The sequence below is a fragment of the Monopterus albus genome, unplaced genomic scaffold (genome assembly GCF_001952655.1).
Source record: "Monopterus albus unplaced genomic scaffold, M_albus_1.0 scaffold29.1, whole genome shotgun sequence".
Classification (NCBI taxonomy): domain Eukaryota; kingdom Metazoa; phylum Chordata; class Actinopteri; order Synbranchiformes; family Synbranchidae; genus Monopterus; species Monopterus albus.
This window is the reverse complement of record NW_018127909.1, coordinates 2,500,511-2,516,527: the sequence shown is the minus strand read 5'-3', so window position 1 is coordinate 2,516,527 and position 16,017 is coordinate 2,500,511. Positions and strand designations below refer to the sequence as shown.

The following is a 16,017-nucleotide window of genomic DNA, read 5'->3' as shown; positions in this document are numbered from 1 at the left end:
TTTCACTAGTAAGTACTTTTTCATATTCTTATTAATTCCTAAATTAGGCTACAAATGTGTATTTCGACGAGCTGACACACAGTGGCAAAACCATTCTTGATGAAAGTGGGTTACCAATACACAACACTTTCTTCTCTCCCCTTATCTTAAAATGCATGTAAAAAATGGGAGTGCAGTTTGACATAACTTTTAAAAAAGTGAATTTGGTAATACTTTACAATAAGAGTGCATTAACATGTACAGTACCTGCATGCACTACAGCAGTAGTACCTGGTTAATTACACTTAAATAATTGTCTTTAGCACTCGCATGCATTTATGAAGTGTTCCTGAATAAATACACGTTTTAGACTTTACAGGGTCACAAAGGGCATTAACAAATGGTTAATTATGGTTACGTAATAGTTATTCATCACTGTGACACTTTTATAGAGCATTCATAAATGCATAATTATGAGTAAGTAAACAGCAGGGGTGGGTAAGTCAGGTCCTGGAGAGCCACCACCATGCATGTTTTCCCAACTTTTCATGCCCTACCCACTGCTGAATACCTGGATCATGTGTATTTAGTCACTCAGACTCTGGAAGATACCATCTTAGATGAAGGTGGAGCAAGGACAGACAAAGTGAAGTCGCAGGGTGGAGGATGGACAATTCTTACTCTTAAATGAACAGTAAAACAGCCTTCTAATGAAACTGCTAAGCTATGAGCTTCATGAAATACATGTTAATATCTTTTGACTATTTACTAGCGTTAGTTACCAAGAGACATTTAAGATATTTAATGATTATATAACTTAAAGCATGAAGTAGTGTTAATGTACCCTTATTGTAAAGTGTTTGTTTTTTTCTTGCCTCAGTTTTTCTCCCTATCAGTATTAATACTGCCACAAGGAAACTACTGCCGATCACCATATGGCACTTTTTCTTCTCAATTTATCTTACAGAATTCAAGGATATAGAGTGAACTTTCCAACAAATCATCTTATTTACCAGTGTTTGGAGCGTTATACAAAAATTGGAATTTATTTTTAGTCATCTTTTCATATTCAAGATGAGCCCCTTCTCATTACATGTTCTCAGTGTTTTATATATGTTAAAATATATACACAGCAGTGTTAGCAGCATGCTAACCCACTAAGCCATTATGACCCACTGACCACCCATACAATTAGTTGTAAGTTTGAGAATAAATCATTTTGCAATCTCAAAGTGCAGAAAAGTGTGAATGAACTGAAACATGACTTGGCCCCAACTTGATGAATATAGGTCTTAAATTGTGGGCAAATCACATTTGGAGACTCCATATTCGTTATTCTTAGTACTTTAAATATAACATTCTGTAATCTGTAAATCTGCAGAAGCCATATAAGGATCACAGAACCTCTCTAGTAGTGTCACTTTATGTAATGATGTCACTAAAACCTACATCACAGGCTCAATCTAACTAGCTGGCCACACCATTTCACAACTTAGCAAGTGCACATCCGTGTTATTACAGAGATATTCTGAATAACAGAAATCAGTAGAGAAGTTAAGAATTTTTGGAGAAATAAATGGAAAAAATGGAGCTGAACGTCCCGGAAGAAGAACCATCAACCACCAGTTTTTACTATGATGTCCTGGAAGAACAAGTAAGGACACATCTGAAGGACAGCGAGGTGAGGCTCACCGAAAGTAAAACTGAGGGGAAACTCAACTTGGATTTTTGAGAGGATTTGTTGGCAATATACCTAGATGACAGAGAGGTGCTGGTGGATGAGATACGGCACCTGAAAGACCTGCTGGAAAAAGCTCAGAAAAGAAACAGCTCTACATGGAGAGCTGCTGGGAAATCGCAGCCACAGACTGAAATCATATGGGACCTGCAGCTCAAAATGAGGTTCATGAAAAGAGAGAACGAGGATCTTCACAAGGAACTGGAGACCATTAAGTCAGTCACAGCAAGAGCCCAGGCTTCTCATCAAGCGCAGCTCAAGAAAGACACAGGCGTTCTAGAAAATGAACGCCTGTGTTTCCATGAGGAGAAAACCTCCCTGCTGGAGGAGCTTAACGCTTTAAAAAATGAGAACAACAACCTCCTTGCAGCAATGGAGAAAACTCGAGAAGAGCTCCAAAATGGCCGCCAACAATGGTAGACAGAGAAATTCTCCCTCACGGAAGAGTTGAGGAAATATAAAGCTTCCAATGTGTCTGATCTTAACAAGATGGCAGCTGATTTAAAGAAGGCACAAGAGCTGGCAAAGACCGTATATGTCCAGTGGCAGGAAGACAGGTTTTTGTTCCAGGCAGAACATGAAAAGGCTCAGAGCTGCAGTCCTGCCCAACTTGTGGTTTTTAAAAAATGCTGAGCTCACATTTTAGGGCTGCTCTAACAACAGCCAATGAGCAAATGGAGAATGAACGCCTTCAGTGGCGACAAGAGAAATCCTCCCTGCTGCAGGAGATGGAGAAATCCAGAGCTTCCAGTGTGGCTCAGCTTAATCAGATGGAAGCTGATTTAAAGGACGCACAAGAGCTGATGAGGACTTTACATCTCCAGTGGCAAGAGGACAAGTTTTCCCTCCAGGCAGAACTGGAACAGTCTCAGAGCTGCAGCCCTGCCCAACGTCATGAGGTTAATTATCTTAGAACTTGCCTGAAAGGTGCAGAGCAGCAGCTGGATAAAGAACGCCTCCAGTGGCAGCAGGAGAAATCCTCCCTGCTGCAGACAATGGAGCAATCCAGAGCTTTCAGTCTTGCCCATCTGGACATGCAAGCAAAGAAGAGCCACACATTTAAAGCTGCTTTAAAGACAATCAATGAACAGCTAGACAAGCAACACCTTGAAAGGCAGAAGGAGAAAACCATTCTGCTGGACCTGCAAGCCAAACTCAAGCTCCTCAAGGGAGAGAAAGAGTTCCTTCAAAAGGAACTGAAGGCAAAACAGCAGGAGTGCTCTATGAAGGGCCAGCTAGAAGAGCACCACCGCTTGCTGCAGGAAAAAGAGCAGGAGCAGGAGACTGTGAGCATCCAGGATCTGCAAGTCAGACTCAAGTTCCTCAAGGGAGAGAAAGAGTTCTTTTAAAAGGAACTGGAGGCAAAGATGTTAGCCACCAGAAGTGCCCGGGCCTCCCAGAAAGCCCAGCTGGAGAAACACAGAGTGGACACCAAAAGGATCGGTGCTGTCCTCAGAAAGGCAGAAGTGCTGGAGACGGAGCACAGCCGCTTGCTGGAAGGGAACAACTCCCTGGTGGAGGAAATGGAAAAATCCAGAGCCTCCTATGAGGTTGAGATTAGCAGTTTAAAACAGGAGAATAACCAGCTGGCGGCTGCTGTGAAGGATGCAGAGAGGCAGATGAGGACTAATCATCTCCAGTGGCTCAATGAGAAAGTTTCCCTCCTGGAGAAACTAGAAAGATCCCAGAACAGCATTCACAACTTGAAACTGAAATTCCAGGAAGAAAAAGAGGCCCTTCAAATTGTGGAAAAACAGCACCACTGCTTGCTGCAGCAAAAACAGCAGGAGTGGGAGTCGACAGAGTGCTGTATGAAGGGTGAGCTGGAAGAGATCAAGAACCAGCTTTCTCAAAAGACAAAAGCTCCCAGAAAGCCCAGCTGGAGAGAAACACAGAGTGGAGACCAAATGGATTGGCGCTCAGAAAGGCAGAAGCTCTGCAAACAGAGCACGGCCACTTGCTGGCACAGTGGTTAGCACTGTTGCCTCACAGCAAGAAGGTTCCTGGTTTGGGACCTTTCTGTGCGGAGTGTGCATGTTCTCCCCTGTGCTTGCTTGGGGTCTCTCCAGGTGCTCTGGCTTCATCCCACAGTCCAAAGACATGCAGGTTAGGTTGATTGGCCACTCTAAATGGCTCACATTAGTGCATGTATATATATATGTATATATATATCCCAATTTGAGTCGTGCCAGTTGATTCGATGTGGCGACCCCTAATAAGACATCTGTTGCTGATCTGAATCAGTGGGGCCAGCTGAAACATCTTCATCCACACAGACTGTAACCCTGTCATCTCATTTTGTTCAGTCATTTCTCTTCTTTTGTGCAATAAAAAAACAACAACATTTAAATAATGTATTATTTGGTCTGTTATTGATAAGAATTTAGGTTGCACTATAGTAATAAGTGTTTTGAGTTTGCTTTAGAAACTTATTGTAAGCTGTCACAGAGTGGCATAGCTTTAATCAACCCTTTGATTAACCGTTTAATCCCATTTGTAATATACAAGTATTCCATCACCACTCAGGCGACCGGACTTGGATGTCGGTTCACATATTTTTTGTGTATCATTGGTCATCAAAAGAAACATATAAAACAACTGAATAAAACAAGTTTGAGTTCAGCAGTGTCTCTATATTTTTGTCCTCCCCAACTACTTACATAAGAGGGTCAGAATATTAGGAACACCTTTGAATAAAATGTAGTCCAGTACAGCCCTATCTTTAACTATGACCTCAAAAATAAACACATAATTGAATTTATACATTTACAACAATTTCACCAAAAAACTGAAACATTCTGAGTTTCATAAACACAGACGTTCAGGCGGAAGTGTTGCGCTGCAGTGCACACAGTTGTACAGGTGTACCTAATAAAGTGGTCGGTAAGTTTATGTTATCATGTGAGCTATATATACAATTTAAACAAGAATTTAAGTTAGGAAAGTATCTACAATGTGGAAGCCATGTGTATGGACAAGTCATCTGTAATATGAGGCTGAATAATACTAGAATCCCTTAAGGTGGTTGGATGATATAAAGGTTTGGATAGAAACCAGAGGTTTTGTATCCTCTATGATGAAATGTGTGGAAATGCATGTTGTGATGTGCCCGGGGACTTTTACCCCAGGGACAGTTCTTGGACTTGACAGGAGACACAGCAGTGTGCTCTGAGCCTGGTTCTGACTGCACAGAGACGCTCGTTTGTCCAGGTAACTTCTTGTTTTACGGCCAGTCTTCTCATTTAATTAGTATTTAGCCCTTTCTGTGTTTCCTTTCACAAAATAATGCCTTTCATTCTTGTTTTTAGTTTTCTTTGTTTAGTTTTTTCGGTAACACTTTACATTAATGTTAATTAAAGTATTAACTCATACATTATCATAGTTTTTAATGACACTGCTTACATTAGTTGATACAATAATAATACAATAATCTTTTTAAAAAATATTTTTAACGACTTTGAAGAAGCAGTCCGTGCCTTCATTAGCTCTAGGTTTGATTATTGCAATGCTCTGTTTCCTGGTATCCTCTCTGTACTTTTGTCTTGCCAGGTGCTCACAAATGGAAGCATAAAACTCTGATTTTAGCCTCACTCCACCTTTTTAAAATATTATTTGTTTTGAAGGCTCTTCTTGACCTGGCCAGTATGTTTGTGAGGTTAGTTCACTTTGTCTAGAGCTACATAATGGCAGTTATTATAAATGAAGTGCCTTACTTAAAGAATTTTGTGAAATGTCATTCACACTGTTAGTGTCAAGTGTGATATCCTCTCTGTACTTTTGTCTTGCCAGGTGCTCACAAATGGAAGCATAAAACTCTGATTTTAGCCTCACTCCACCTTTTTAAAATATTATTTGTTTTGAAGGCTCTTCTCTTTAGGTGTATTACTGCCATTACAGAGAAACTATAAGGCAGTACTGTATATGTGGGGTAGAGATAATGAATAATAGGTGAGTGGCATTAGCCAGGTGATCTGCATTAGTCAATGACTGGCAGAAGTGAAGTTGGAGGGAATGAGATGGTGAAAACCCAGTTTTTTCACAATAAGAGTCTCTGGCAGGAAATGATGGGTGAAACATGACAACTGGAGCAACAAAAGGCTGTATAAAACTTTTTTTCTTCAGCTTCTAGGCCAGGCTTTAGTTTTAGCTTGTAGGGCTTTAAAAACAAATATTATAAAGACAGCAAAACTAAATCAATATTCATATCCACTCTAGAAACAGCTGGATTCTGTCAAAAATCAGATATGACAGGTATAACAAAGTTGAACATTATTATTATTATTTAAGATCCAGTGAGACAGACACCCTGAAATCCAGGGCTGAATTATTTAAATGATGTAATACACTAAAAGGGCTTGTAATGCTTCTGTCTGTTTCACCATGTTGTTGTGTTTGTATTTCCCTAAACGCCTGAAGATTTGACCACTTTTTTGATTGAGGTATCAAGAATAAAGCCAACTGAATACGGCGTCAATGAAGTACTCATTAAAAGTTACACTTTAGCCATGGATTTACACTGCAATATAAGAAGGGAGCTTTCTGTCACATTTTCAGTGCCTTTAAGACAGTGTAGTGTCACTTAAAGGGGAATTCCATCGGTTTTACACAACAAAGTCTGCTCTTTCTGAGCACTGCTATGTACTGTCCTACCACTATCCTAAGAGAAGAGTTTCCTTTGTCATCTATGGAGTCTTGAGTTTCTTTACCCCAAAATATTTTTGTCAGAATCCAGCTGTTTCTAGAGTGGATATGAACATTGATTTAGTTTTGCTGTCTTTATAATATTTGTTTTTAAAGCCCTACAAGCTAAAACTAAAGCCTGGCCTAGAAGCTGAAGAAAAAAAGTTTTATACAGCCTTTTGTTGCTCCAGTTGTCATGTTTCACCCATCATTTCCTGCCAGAGACTCTTATTGTGAAAAAACTGGGTTTTCACCATCTCATTCCCTCCAACTTCACTTCTGCCAGTCATTGACTAATGCAGATCACCTGGCTAATGCCACTCACCTATTATTCATTATCTCTACCCCACATATACAGTACTGCCTTATAGTTTCTCTGTAATGGCAGTAATACACCTAAAGATGTTTGTCAACTGCTATTAAATCATGTAGTAGTAGTTGTTCCGCTGTAGGTGCTGGCTTGTCGTTAGTGCTGCGCTTTGCCTTTGAGCTGCTGTCCGTTAACAGACCTGTGTTTTAGTTGTTTGTACACTGCTACCAAGCCAGTTACCTGCCCGCCTTTAGTTCCCTTCTGTAAGGACTTTCCTGCCGTGTTCCTGAGCCTGTACCGAGGCTGCCTGTTGTTGACCTGGTTCCTGTCTTGACCTCTGCTGAGGAGTTGGCCAGTTTGCATGTGTGGACATTGTTTTGTGCTGCCAAATGTTGCTCTTGCCTCTGCCTTTTGTGTTTTTGTTGCAGTGGCCCCCTTTGTTTTTTGAACTTGGTGGATATTATGCTAGTATGCACACTGAAGTAGTTCAGTTGTCATTGTCTAGTTGTTTTTGTCCTCGTAGTACAGGAGTGATTTTTCTCTTTCCCAGAGTGGCATGACATAGCTTCTCAGTTTTCTTTTCTCAGTGTTTTTTTCCTTCTTGCGTTTCCCTGCTACCTGTGCTGCTCTCCCTCTTTTCCTGAGGCCACTGGTTCTTCTCCTAGGACCCCCTCTAATGGTGATGACTGAATTGCACATTTCAACTGAAATCTAAATGTGATTAAGGCCTCTATTAGGTGAACCTTTAATGTAACCAACATCTTTTACACATCAGTTTTTCAGGTTCTTGCAGCTTAAGCTCTGTTAAAATAAACTGCAGGCTGGTGATCCATTTAGTTCTGTTAGATTCATTTGATTATTTTTAACAGCTAAAAACACTGGCATTGACTGTGACATGAAAACGAAGCAACAGGGTGCTCACAAGAAACAGAACCGTCATGCTCACTCTACTTTGCTTGCATGGTATTTTTCATAAACAGTCAGTTCATGTGGTGCAGAGAGGGAGAAGCAGTTCAGACAGTAAATGCTCTTGGTGCTGTTGCCAGTTTTATTAGTGTTGATATAATGGCTGCAGAAGCCGAGACAGAGTGTCAAAAGAACGTTACTTGTGACATATTCATGCAGTCACTTTTACCTAACCTAGGACTTAGGGCTGAGGAAATGCAAAGCTTCGGGGATCCTTCAGTGGTGGATGAATGGCTGGAATTTTGTCTGTTCTTTGTTCTAAACACACATGAGAATGCATGATTAACCCTTAATGCCCTTTAGCCCTTAGGTAAATTTCCCAATTTACAGCCAATGTGTTTGTTGTTCATTATTCTTGATGATACTGGGCTGAATGAATATTGCACTTAGAAGTGCAGAGCACACAAGAAGTGAGACACACTACCTCCTACCAAAGTCGGTGGCTTGCTACTAGACAAACACATGCCATTTATTTTTGACCAACTGTTCTTTTGAAGCACAGCAGTGAAGACGCCTGCATGATGCATCCTTATAGCATTTTCATAAAGTACCATATCAAAAGGCTTTTCTGCTGCGTTTGGTCTGCAGGCAGTAGAGCAGAGAATGCAGAGGAGCGGCTGGTGAACTACCTGCTGGGGCCAGAGCGCTACAATAAACTGATCAGACCAGCTGTCAATAAGAGCCAGCAGGTCACTGTCTCCATACAGGTGTCTCTGTCTCAGCTCATCAGCGTAGTGAGTATACACATGGACTATATGTGCACGAAAGTATCAGAATCTTTAGGGCTTGGACACCAGGAATGTTAAGTGAGATCTCCATTCCTATGACCCTTTTATTTGATTTGACTGATGGAGACAAACCCATTGCAAAAAAGTTAAGATTAAATGGTTTGTTAGCACATATAATGATCAGGATCCAGCTTTAATATCTCTGCAGGGTCACAGCATATCACCTCAGCAGAACCTCTTCCCATATCCAGCACAACTAGGGACATTCATTACTATGTTTTGTTTTGTCACCTGGTTCCAACATCATGTAAACCTTTTGGTAATTCTGGTGCAGTCTGCTTTGTAGTTTACATGCAGGCTGTCTGCATTTTTCTACAAAATGTCATCATAGCAGTGTATAAACACATAGCTAACTTTGGTACAGTGGTCGTCATTAAGCTAGCGGAGACACTACACCACATTCAAATCTAATGGAAAGGATGGCAGAGATGGCAAAGACTCTCCTACTCTATCAGTGATATCAAGACTCCCATATTTGCTTGCTATATTTATAACAAATCTAAGTTGGGGTGAATTACTGTGATTGATGGAATGTAGCTTGTTTGCTTTTCAGAAACTTTATTAGATTCTCAGAACATATGTGGCTGTGAGCAGGTTGTGCCTAAATGTCACCTCAGTCACAGGCTTGTTTTGTTGAACCTGTTAGGATCATTTGTACACAACACCGGGACTCTAAAACTGAAGCAGCCAAATGAAATTCAGCCATCAATAATTTTATCATTTACACTTGTACTTTTCTTAATGTGACATGTCAGTGTGTTCTATGAAAATGTTTTTATTTAACCTGACTGCAAGTCTGACCAGACATTTGTGCAACACCTGTGTGGGTGTGCGGGGCTTTGAATATAATATATATGCAGTCTTCTATCTCCTGCTATATAATGAAAGTCTTGTTTGAAAGAATCTAATTGATTTACTTAAGATTTTATAGTTAACAGTGTGGTAACTTTATAACTGCTTCACTGCAGTAACTTGGCCTGGTCCTCCTCAAATTAAACTTTTATAAATCAGCTACATAAATATAACAACACTGAATAAATATTATATTAATATGTGTTACAAAAAATACTTAATGCATTTCACTGCCAAAGACATGCATGGTAGATTAAGTGGAAACTTTAAATTGCTTGTGGTGTAAATGAGTTTGAATCTATTTGCCTGTATGTGTGAGTTAGCCCTGTGATAGACAGGTGACCTGTCCTGGGACAACACCAACTTGTTAGTTCCTATAGGTTTATTTAGTCACATTACTTATAGCATTACTTTTCATTATTCAGCCAAAGTCTGCCATGAGTGCACGTGCTCCAGCTGCGTACAAATGCCTTCCAGCTCAGATCGAAATCAGATTATTATTATTATTGCAGGCTTGCAAATTAGCAAAAGACACAACATGTACAGTAAATAATAGCAGGTAGCCACCAGGCTAGTATGTCCGCTGAACACTGATAGATGGAATTAATATCAACCCTCCCGTCCTCATCCCAGCAGGACAGCTAGCAGATCCCTAGAATATCAAGCCAATGTAGCATCACTGGGAGTAGTAGGTGCTGTGAAGTTAGTGCTTCCCAAAAGACACTTTATACTGCAGCCATATCAAAATTTGTTTCATTTCATTGAGGTGATGCTTATCCTCCTATCACTACCAGATAAGACTGACTCCTCATGCAGCATTCAATTTGATATTAAACTGGAAGTTCATAATTTTTTTAACCACACACAAAACATGGGGTAAACAAAATCCCTACTCAGTTCAGCTCAGTAATAAATTTGGAGACATTTGTGAAAGTGCTGGAAAGTACTTTGCCCTAAATGTATGCTTTGACATTCTGGCCTTCAATGTGTCATTAGTGTCGTCCTAAAGCTACAACTAGTAGACAACATCAATACAGAAGTAAATGAAATATTATGTAAGTGATGTTCAGTGTGTAACAAGATGACTTTATTTTCTTGCAGAATGAGAGAGAACAAATAATGACAACCAACGTGTGGCTGTGTCAGGTATATACTCAATGCACGTACACACAGTATGTGTGCAATAGGTTGGTGTGTAAAGCAGTCTGTGGACACTCTACAGGAGTGGAATGACCATAGGCTGAGATGGGACCCTGAAAAGTATGAAGGTATCAAGAAACTACGAATACCATCCAAACACATCTGGCTCCCTGATATAGTGCTCTACAACAAGTAAGTAGGTGCATGTCACCCCGGCTCAAATTAAAGGGGTTGCTGTATATTGTTCAACAGTATTGAGGGTTTCCAGCATTTCCCCCAGACTTTACAAGCAGAAAATCTATTGCTAAAATCACTATTTATTTCTAGCAGGATTTTGTAATTAAAATGTTGGGCATTGTGGTGTTTAATTTTGTCAAACATGCATGTGCTGTGGTATAGGGAATTAGATATTAACCTGCATTTATTTTCACTTCAGCCAAACATGAGGGAGAGATTCTGGGTTTGTCTTATCATTGCAAAACAAACAACAACAACATGGTTAACTAATTTCAGATGTATCTTATTTAATAGCTTGACATTTTGGATAATAGTTTTTCATCTTTCTGAGATGTTCTTGTCCAAGTCGGTAGGAAAGTGAATAAATGCATTTTTCAAAATAATGAATCATTCATTGAAACACTGATTTGTATTATGAGGAAGGGATGGTCAGAGCCATGGTGGGGGAATATGATCACTCAGCATATTAGAGGTCATTTGGTCTTGATTTCCATGCCCTCTTCTACCTCTGAATCCACACACTATTTAATCTTATATTGCTCCAAACCTCTAACAGCGCTGATGGTGTCTACGAGGTTTCCTTCTATTGCAACGTTGTGGTCTCCAACACAGGGGACATCTTCTGGCTCCCTCCGGCCATCTACAAGTCAGCCTGTGCCATCGAGGTGCAGAACTTCCCCTTCGACCAGCAGAACTGCACTCTCAGGTTTCGTTCCTGGACCTATGACCACACAGAAGTGGACCTCATCCCCACCAGTGACTTTGCAAGCCGTGATGACTTCACACCCAGTGGAGAGTGGGACATCGTTTCTCTGCCGGCACGCAAAAACGAGGACCCCAGCGATATCACCTACCTGGATATCACCTATGATTTTGTGATCAAGAGGAAACCGCTGTTTTACACCATTAATCTGATCATCCCGTGCGTGCTGATCACATCGCTGGCTATTTTGGTGTTCTACCTGCCATCAGACTGTGGGGAGAAGATGACACTGTGCATTTCAGTGCTGCTGGCGCTCACCGTGTTCCTGCTGCTGATATCAAAGATAGTGCCGCCCACTTCTCTAGCAGTGCCACTTATAGGTCAGTCCTGATTATGTTTGTCTGTGTGTAATTGTCCTGATAAAGCTCTTACTCGGCAAGTAGGCTAGCAGACAAGTAACTTTGACTCTTCTCAAACTGCAATCAATTCATGAGGTTGACAAACTTTTAAACTACATCTATGTTTTTACATAGTGTAGATTATTGGTGTTAAATAGTTTATTTTCAGGTGAAAGGAACCAAAAAATACTTGGCATAGACACTAAAGTCAAATCATTACTGCATGAGCAAAAAGTGCTAATACAGCTGCAAAATATAAAACACAAATATGTCAAGTCAATAGAGGCCAGGCTCAGTATTTACTGAACCTGTACATAGAACCAGAAGAGCTTATGTTATTCCTGATTTCCCCTGAATTAAAATAATTGAGCATGATGTCCCTCAGGCTGCTTGCAGGTCAATGTGTCCTCCATTTTTACTTGTCTTGATAAATTCAGGTCACTGCACTAACTTCATCAGTACTACAACACAGTCATGCCAGACTTGCCATTGTGTTGCTTGTTTTTCTAAAAGAAAACTATTTGGAAATGCTTTTGCTTAATAAGTGAAAATTATTCCTGTTAAAAGTAGATCCATAATTTTTTTTGTCACTTTCCCTAAGGTAAATACTTGATGTTCACCATGGTGTTGGTCACTTTCTCCATTGTAAGCAACGTCTGCGTCCTCAACGTGCACCACCGCTCCCCTTCCACCCACCACATGCCGAACTGGGTCAAACGTCTCTTCTTAGTCCACCTCCCAACCTTTCTCCTCATGAGGCACCCAGGCTCATCTAATGCCGACCGAAGCGGCACCAGGAAAAACATTTCCCAGAGTGGCACAGAGAAGAGGCAGTATTCCAATATTAGACTCAGTGGGATCCGGACAGACACCGTCTACGTCAACGAGGAATTGGCCCACAAGTTTTGCTGGAAGGTGGGTGACATTCCGGATGGGAGTGATGGGTTTTCAGACTTCCAAAGACCTTCGGCTGTTCGGTGGGACATGGATTTGGTGGAAGCAGTAAATGGAGTGAGACACATTGCTGAACATATGAAGACTGAAGATGGCGATGAAGGGGTGAGAACATAAAGACACTTAAAATGTGTGATGAGCAGAAAAAGGTAGTATCAAATGATTAAAAATAAAACAGAATTACCGACTGGAATGAGGGAAGACACAAAAGCAGATTATGGAGATGGATGATGATGATGAGGAGGAGGTACGTGTGATAACATGGAACATCTTAAATAATTCAGTATTTGCTTATGTCCTCCGGTGAGATTATTCCAACCTGTGTGTGATCTGTTGCTCTTTTGAAAACATCAGGTGTTCTTAGAAAATGCAAACTAATGCAAACACAAACTGACTAAACTCAGCACTAAACCAGGGCTTCTGCACTTCCACAAAACACCCACACTTTAAAACATATTCTAAACTAGATTTCCAGCTGTAATTGCTCGTGGCAGATTGTTCATCAAGCTGCCTCTGTGTCAACCGCCTGCAGTGCAGTTAAAATTATACCCAAATATGTATTTGTTGTCCTAGAAGCTTCATAGCAACAGCAGCAGTTAATAAAACTTCTGGCACTTAAAACCCCCCAGAGGTTTGTTCTTTAGAGCAGGAAAGGAAGAACATAAATGGTTCCTCATAGATCTGTTCTAACACGTGCTTTATTATGATCTGATTTAGCTTAACACCCTGTCATAGTCAACTTGCTGGTTTGGTTTCAGGTCATAGAAGACTGGAAGTATGTAGCCATGGTGATCGATCGTCTGTTCCTGTGGATTTTCATCCTGGTGTGTGTGGTGGGAACACTGGGGCTCTTCATGCAGCCGCTGTTCCAAAGCTATACCACACCCACTGCTGATGACACTGAGTGAGTCGCATACTGAAGCAAATGATTACATATGTACATCACAGTGTGTTGGTATAGACTGTTATTTAAATTGTTTGAAGCTTGGATAAAAGAAACTGTTGCAGACATTTAACTTAGTGTATTTAGGTAAACACTGTTTCATGACTTATTTCCATTGTGGCCCGACTTGGCAAATGAATTGAACCTATCCACATTTTAGAGTGGCAACATACAAAAGTGTGACAAAGTCACGGTACCTGTTTGGCTGTTGTCAGTATACAGGACTGGTGATGAATTAAATGGGATTTGTCTGCTCAAAATATCATCTCAGGTCAGTTAGCAGTCACTGATGTTTGAGCCTAAGACTACATAGTTGTGCGGTTGTTTCACAGTTATAATTTTAACAGTGCTCAGTGGGAAGTTCCAACTGTGAAGCAATAAGAGAAAATTCAGCCTTAACAGGAGCTAAACAGCATCTAGCAGAACAGATGAGAAGACACTGTGTTCTGTCTGTAATAACTTTGCCTGATTTTCTAAGGTTTTGCATATGTTTGGTCAGAATGCTCCAAAAAAAAAAAAAGGTAAAGAAATGGAGAAGACCAGCGATCTTCTGTTCATGCTAATTACTTAAACATTTCTTTTTACAAAAATCAACTGCTGAAAGACCAACATGAATCTAATATATAAAATAGTGAATGAACATGTTTTCTAATTATAGACCTATCTCTTTTCAAAGATAGTGGAGAAGTTATTTGTTAAAAGATTAAATAAGCATAGCATTCATATTAACAATCAGTATGGATTTAGAGCAAATGATTCCACACGGTTAGTAATTCTAGTTTATTTCGAAGACTGAGCTGAATATTTGTGGATGCCTACAGTAAAGCAAGGTATTTAGGCCACTGCATTTAAAACTGCTTATAAAGGTGTCAGACTACCATAGCAAATGCATTTATATGAAAATGTTGCAGTATACATAATGTTTATTTGTTTACTGTTGTGTTTTTCTTTCTGTAGGTTTGGGTAATTTTAGGAGTTCTTTGAAATCAGACAGGAAACTGTGGAAAATGTGTCTCTCACAGACACTTTAACAAGCAGTGGCAGGTCTGGCTCTGTTCTATCTCTGCTGGATGGACGTGGCTGACAACCAGCCTAATCAGTGGACTTATAACAAAACTTTTTTTTAACTCTATCCACACTCCACCATCATCACAGGCGTGACAACGGGATGTACTTTTTACAACTCAAAATTTGTGAAATTTAGTCAAGATGGCAAGAATAGTGTCCAGGTACAGTTTTTCTTTCACACAGCATCCAGAAGAGTTGCAGACTGTTACTCACTGTCTTTAACTTTCACATTGTAAAGAACAACCAAGAACCACAAAACTGGTGAAAAATACTGGTAATTTATTTCCTTTTATAAAAATATTACTGCACCACCTCTCTCTGACTGGTTTCCTTGTTCTGCTTCAGAGCCCTGTGCCCCATCTCCACCATCCATTTCCCAAGCAGTGTTGCAGCCTTTGCTGTATTGTCTTACTCTGAAGATTTTGTATTCTGCTCTTCTTTTCTCTTTACTTCTGCTTCTCATTTGCTTGGTTATTCTCATTTTTATTCCTGTTTGTGCCACAGTATCACAAGTCCTGTTAGAAAATCTCAAGAATGCTTAAAGAAAGCTTAATGATGACAAGCACATAAATGTGGAAAGAAGCCTTGAAAAGACACTTTTTAAAAATCTAACTGTGCAGTATAGACACACACAATTTAATTATTCATCACTATATGAAAAGATGAACTGCACTTTCATTTATACTTCTCTGCCCAACAGCTCATTCCATCCCTCACTTTCACAACTGCCTTAAACTGTTGTTGAATATTCTGATGTCTGACTATTCAAGACATAAGCAAACTGTAGCAGCATATTATAACAATTTGTACTGCACGTTGAATAAAAAGCAGTGACGTTTGGTCAGTTTTGGCATTGTGACATGTTACTGTAGGAAAGTCACGGGAAAATAATATTAACCATGGATGAATTCCAGTTCACTGCTACAATTTCAGGTTCTTGATGTACTGCTTAACATTTTCACAACCTGTAGGCTCGTCATCCCTGCCCCTTCTTTTATCTCTGGAGTTTTCTCAGGTTCTTACTGAAAGTTGCTCTCAGCAGCTTTGTGAAAAGGCCCTAAGAGGCAGCTATACTTGGTGAGTAATTCATACGTTGAAGAAAGTGATGCTGTGAAACAACCACCTTTCCCTATGGTTAGGTGAATTATTTAATGTGTCAGAGTAAAGAAAAGAGAATTAATTCAGTTACAGTACATATAGGCCAAAAGTCAGTGAAGCAGTGTTGCCTGTGAAGCAAGAGTTTCACCTAAGTTAAAGACTT

The 16,017-nt window shown here is 40.1% G+C and overlaps 1 protein-coding gene across 2 annotated transcripts; it reads left to right on the top strand.

Annotated features, from left to right (window-relative positions):
- Positions 1–6,788: 6,788 nt before the first annotated feature.
- On the top strand, positions 6,789–15,740 carry LOC109958025 (neuronal acetylcholine receptor subunit beta-2-like). 2 transcript variants are annotated; one of them, XM_020596333.1, is made up of 8 exons: positions 6,789–7,070; positions 8,262–8,407; positions 10,415–10,459; positions 10,536–10,645; positions 11,247–11,773; positions 12,393–12,850; positions 13,504–13,649; positions 14,646–15,740. In XM_020596333.1, exons 3-8 carry the CDS (start codon positions 10,433–10,435, stop codon positions 14,653–14,655), a joined length of 1,278 nt encoding a protein of 425 aa, XP_020451989.1. In that variant the 5' UTR covers positions 6,789–7,070; positions 8,262–8,407; positions 10,415–10,432; the 3' UTR covers positions 14,656–15,740. The 2 variants fall into 2 exon arrangements, with proteins under 2 accessions (XP_020451989.1, XP_020451990.1); XM_020596334.1 differs by lacking the exon at positions 6,789–7,070 and adding an exon at positions 7,245–7,386.
- Positions 15,741–16,017: the final 277 nt, after the last annotated feature.

What these genes read in the sequence shown, in the direction of transcription:
- LOC109958025 (XM_020596333.1), top strand. Translation starts at nt 10,433, where the DNA reads ATGACAACCAACGTGTGGCTGTGTCAG. An exon ending in CCAACGTGTGGCTGTGTCAG is followed by an intron (nt 10,460 to 10,535) that starts GTATATACTCAA and finishes GACACTCTACAG; the next exon opens with GAGTGGAATGACCATAGGCT. An exon ending in TCTAGCAGTGCCACTTATAG is followed by an intron (nt 11,774 to 12,392) that starts GTCAGTCCTGAT and finishes ACTTTCCCTAAG; the next exon opens with GTAAATACTTGATGTTCACC.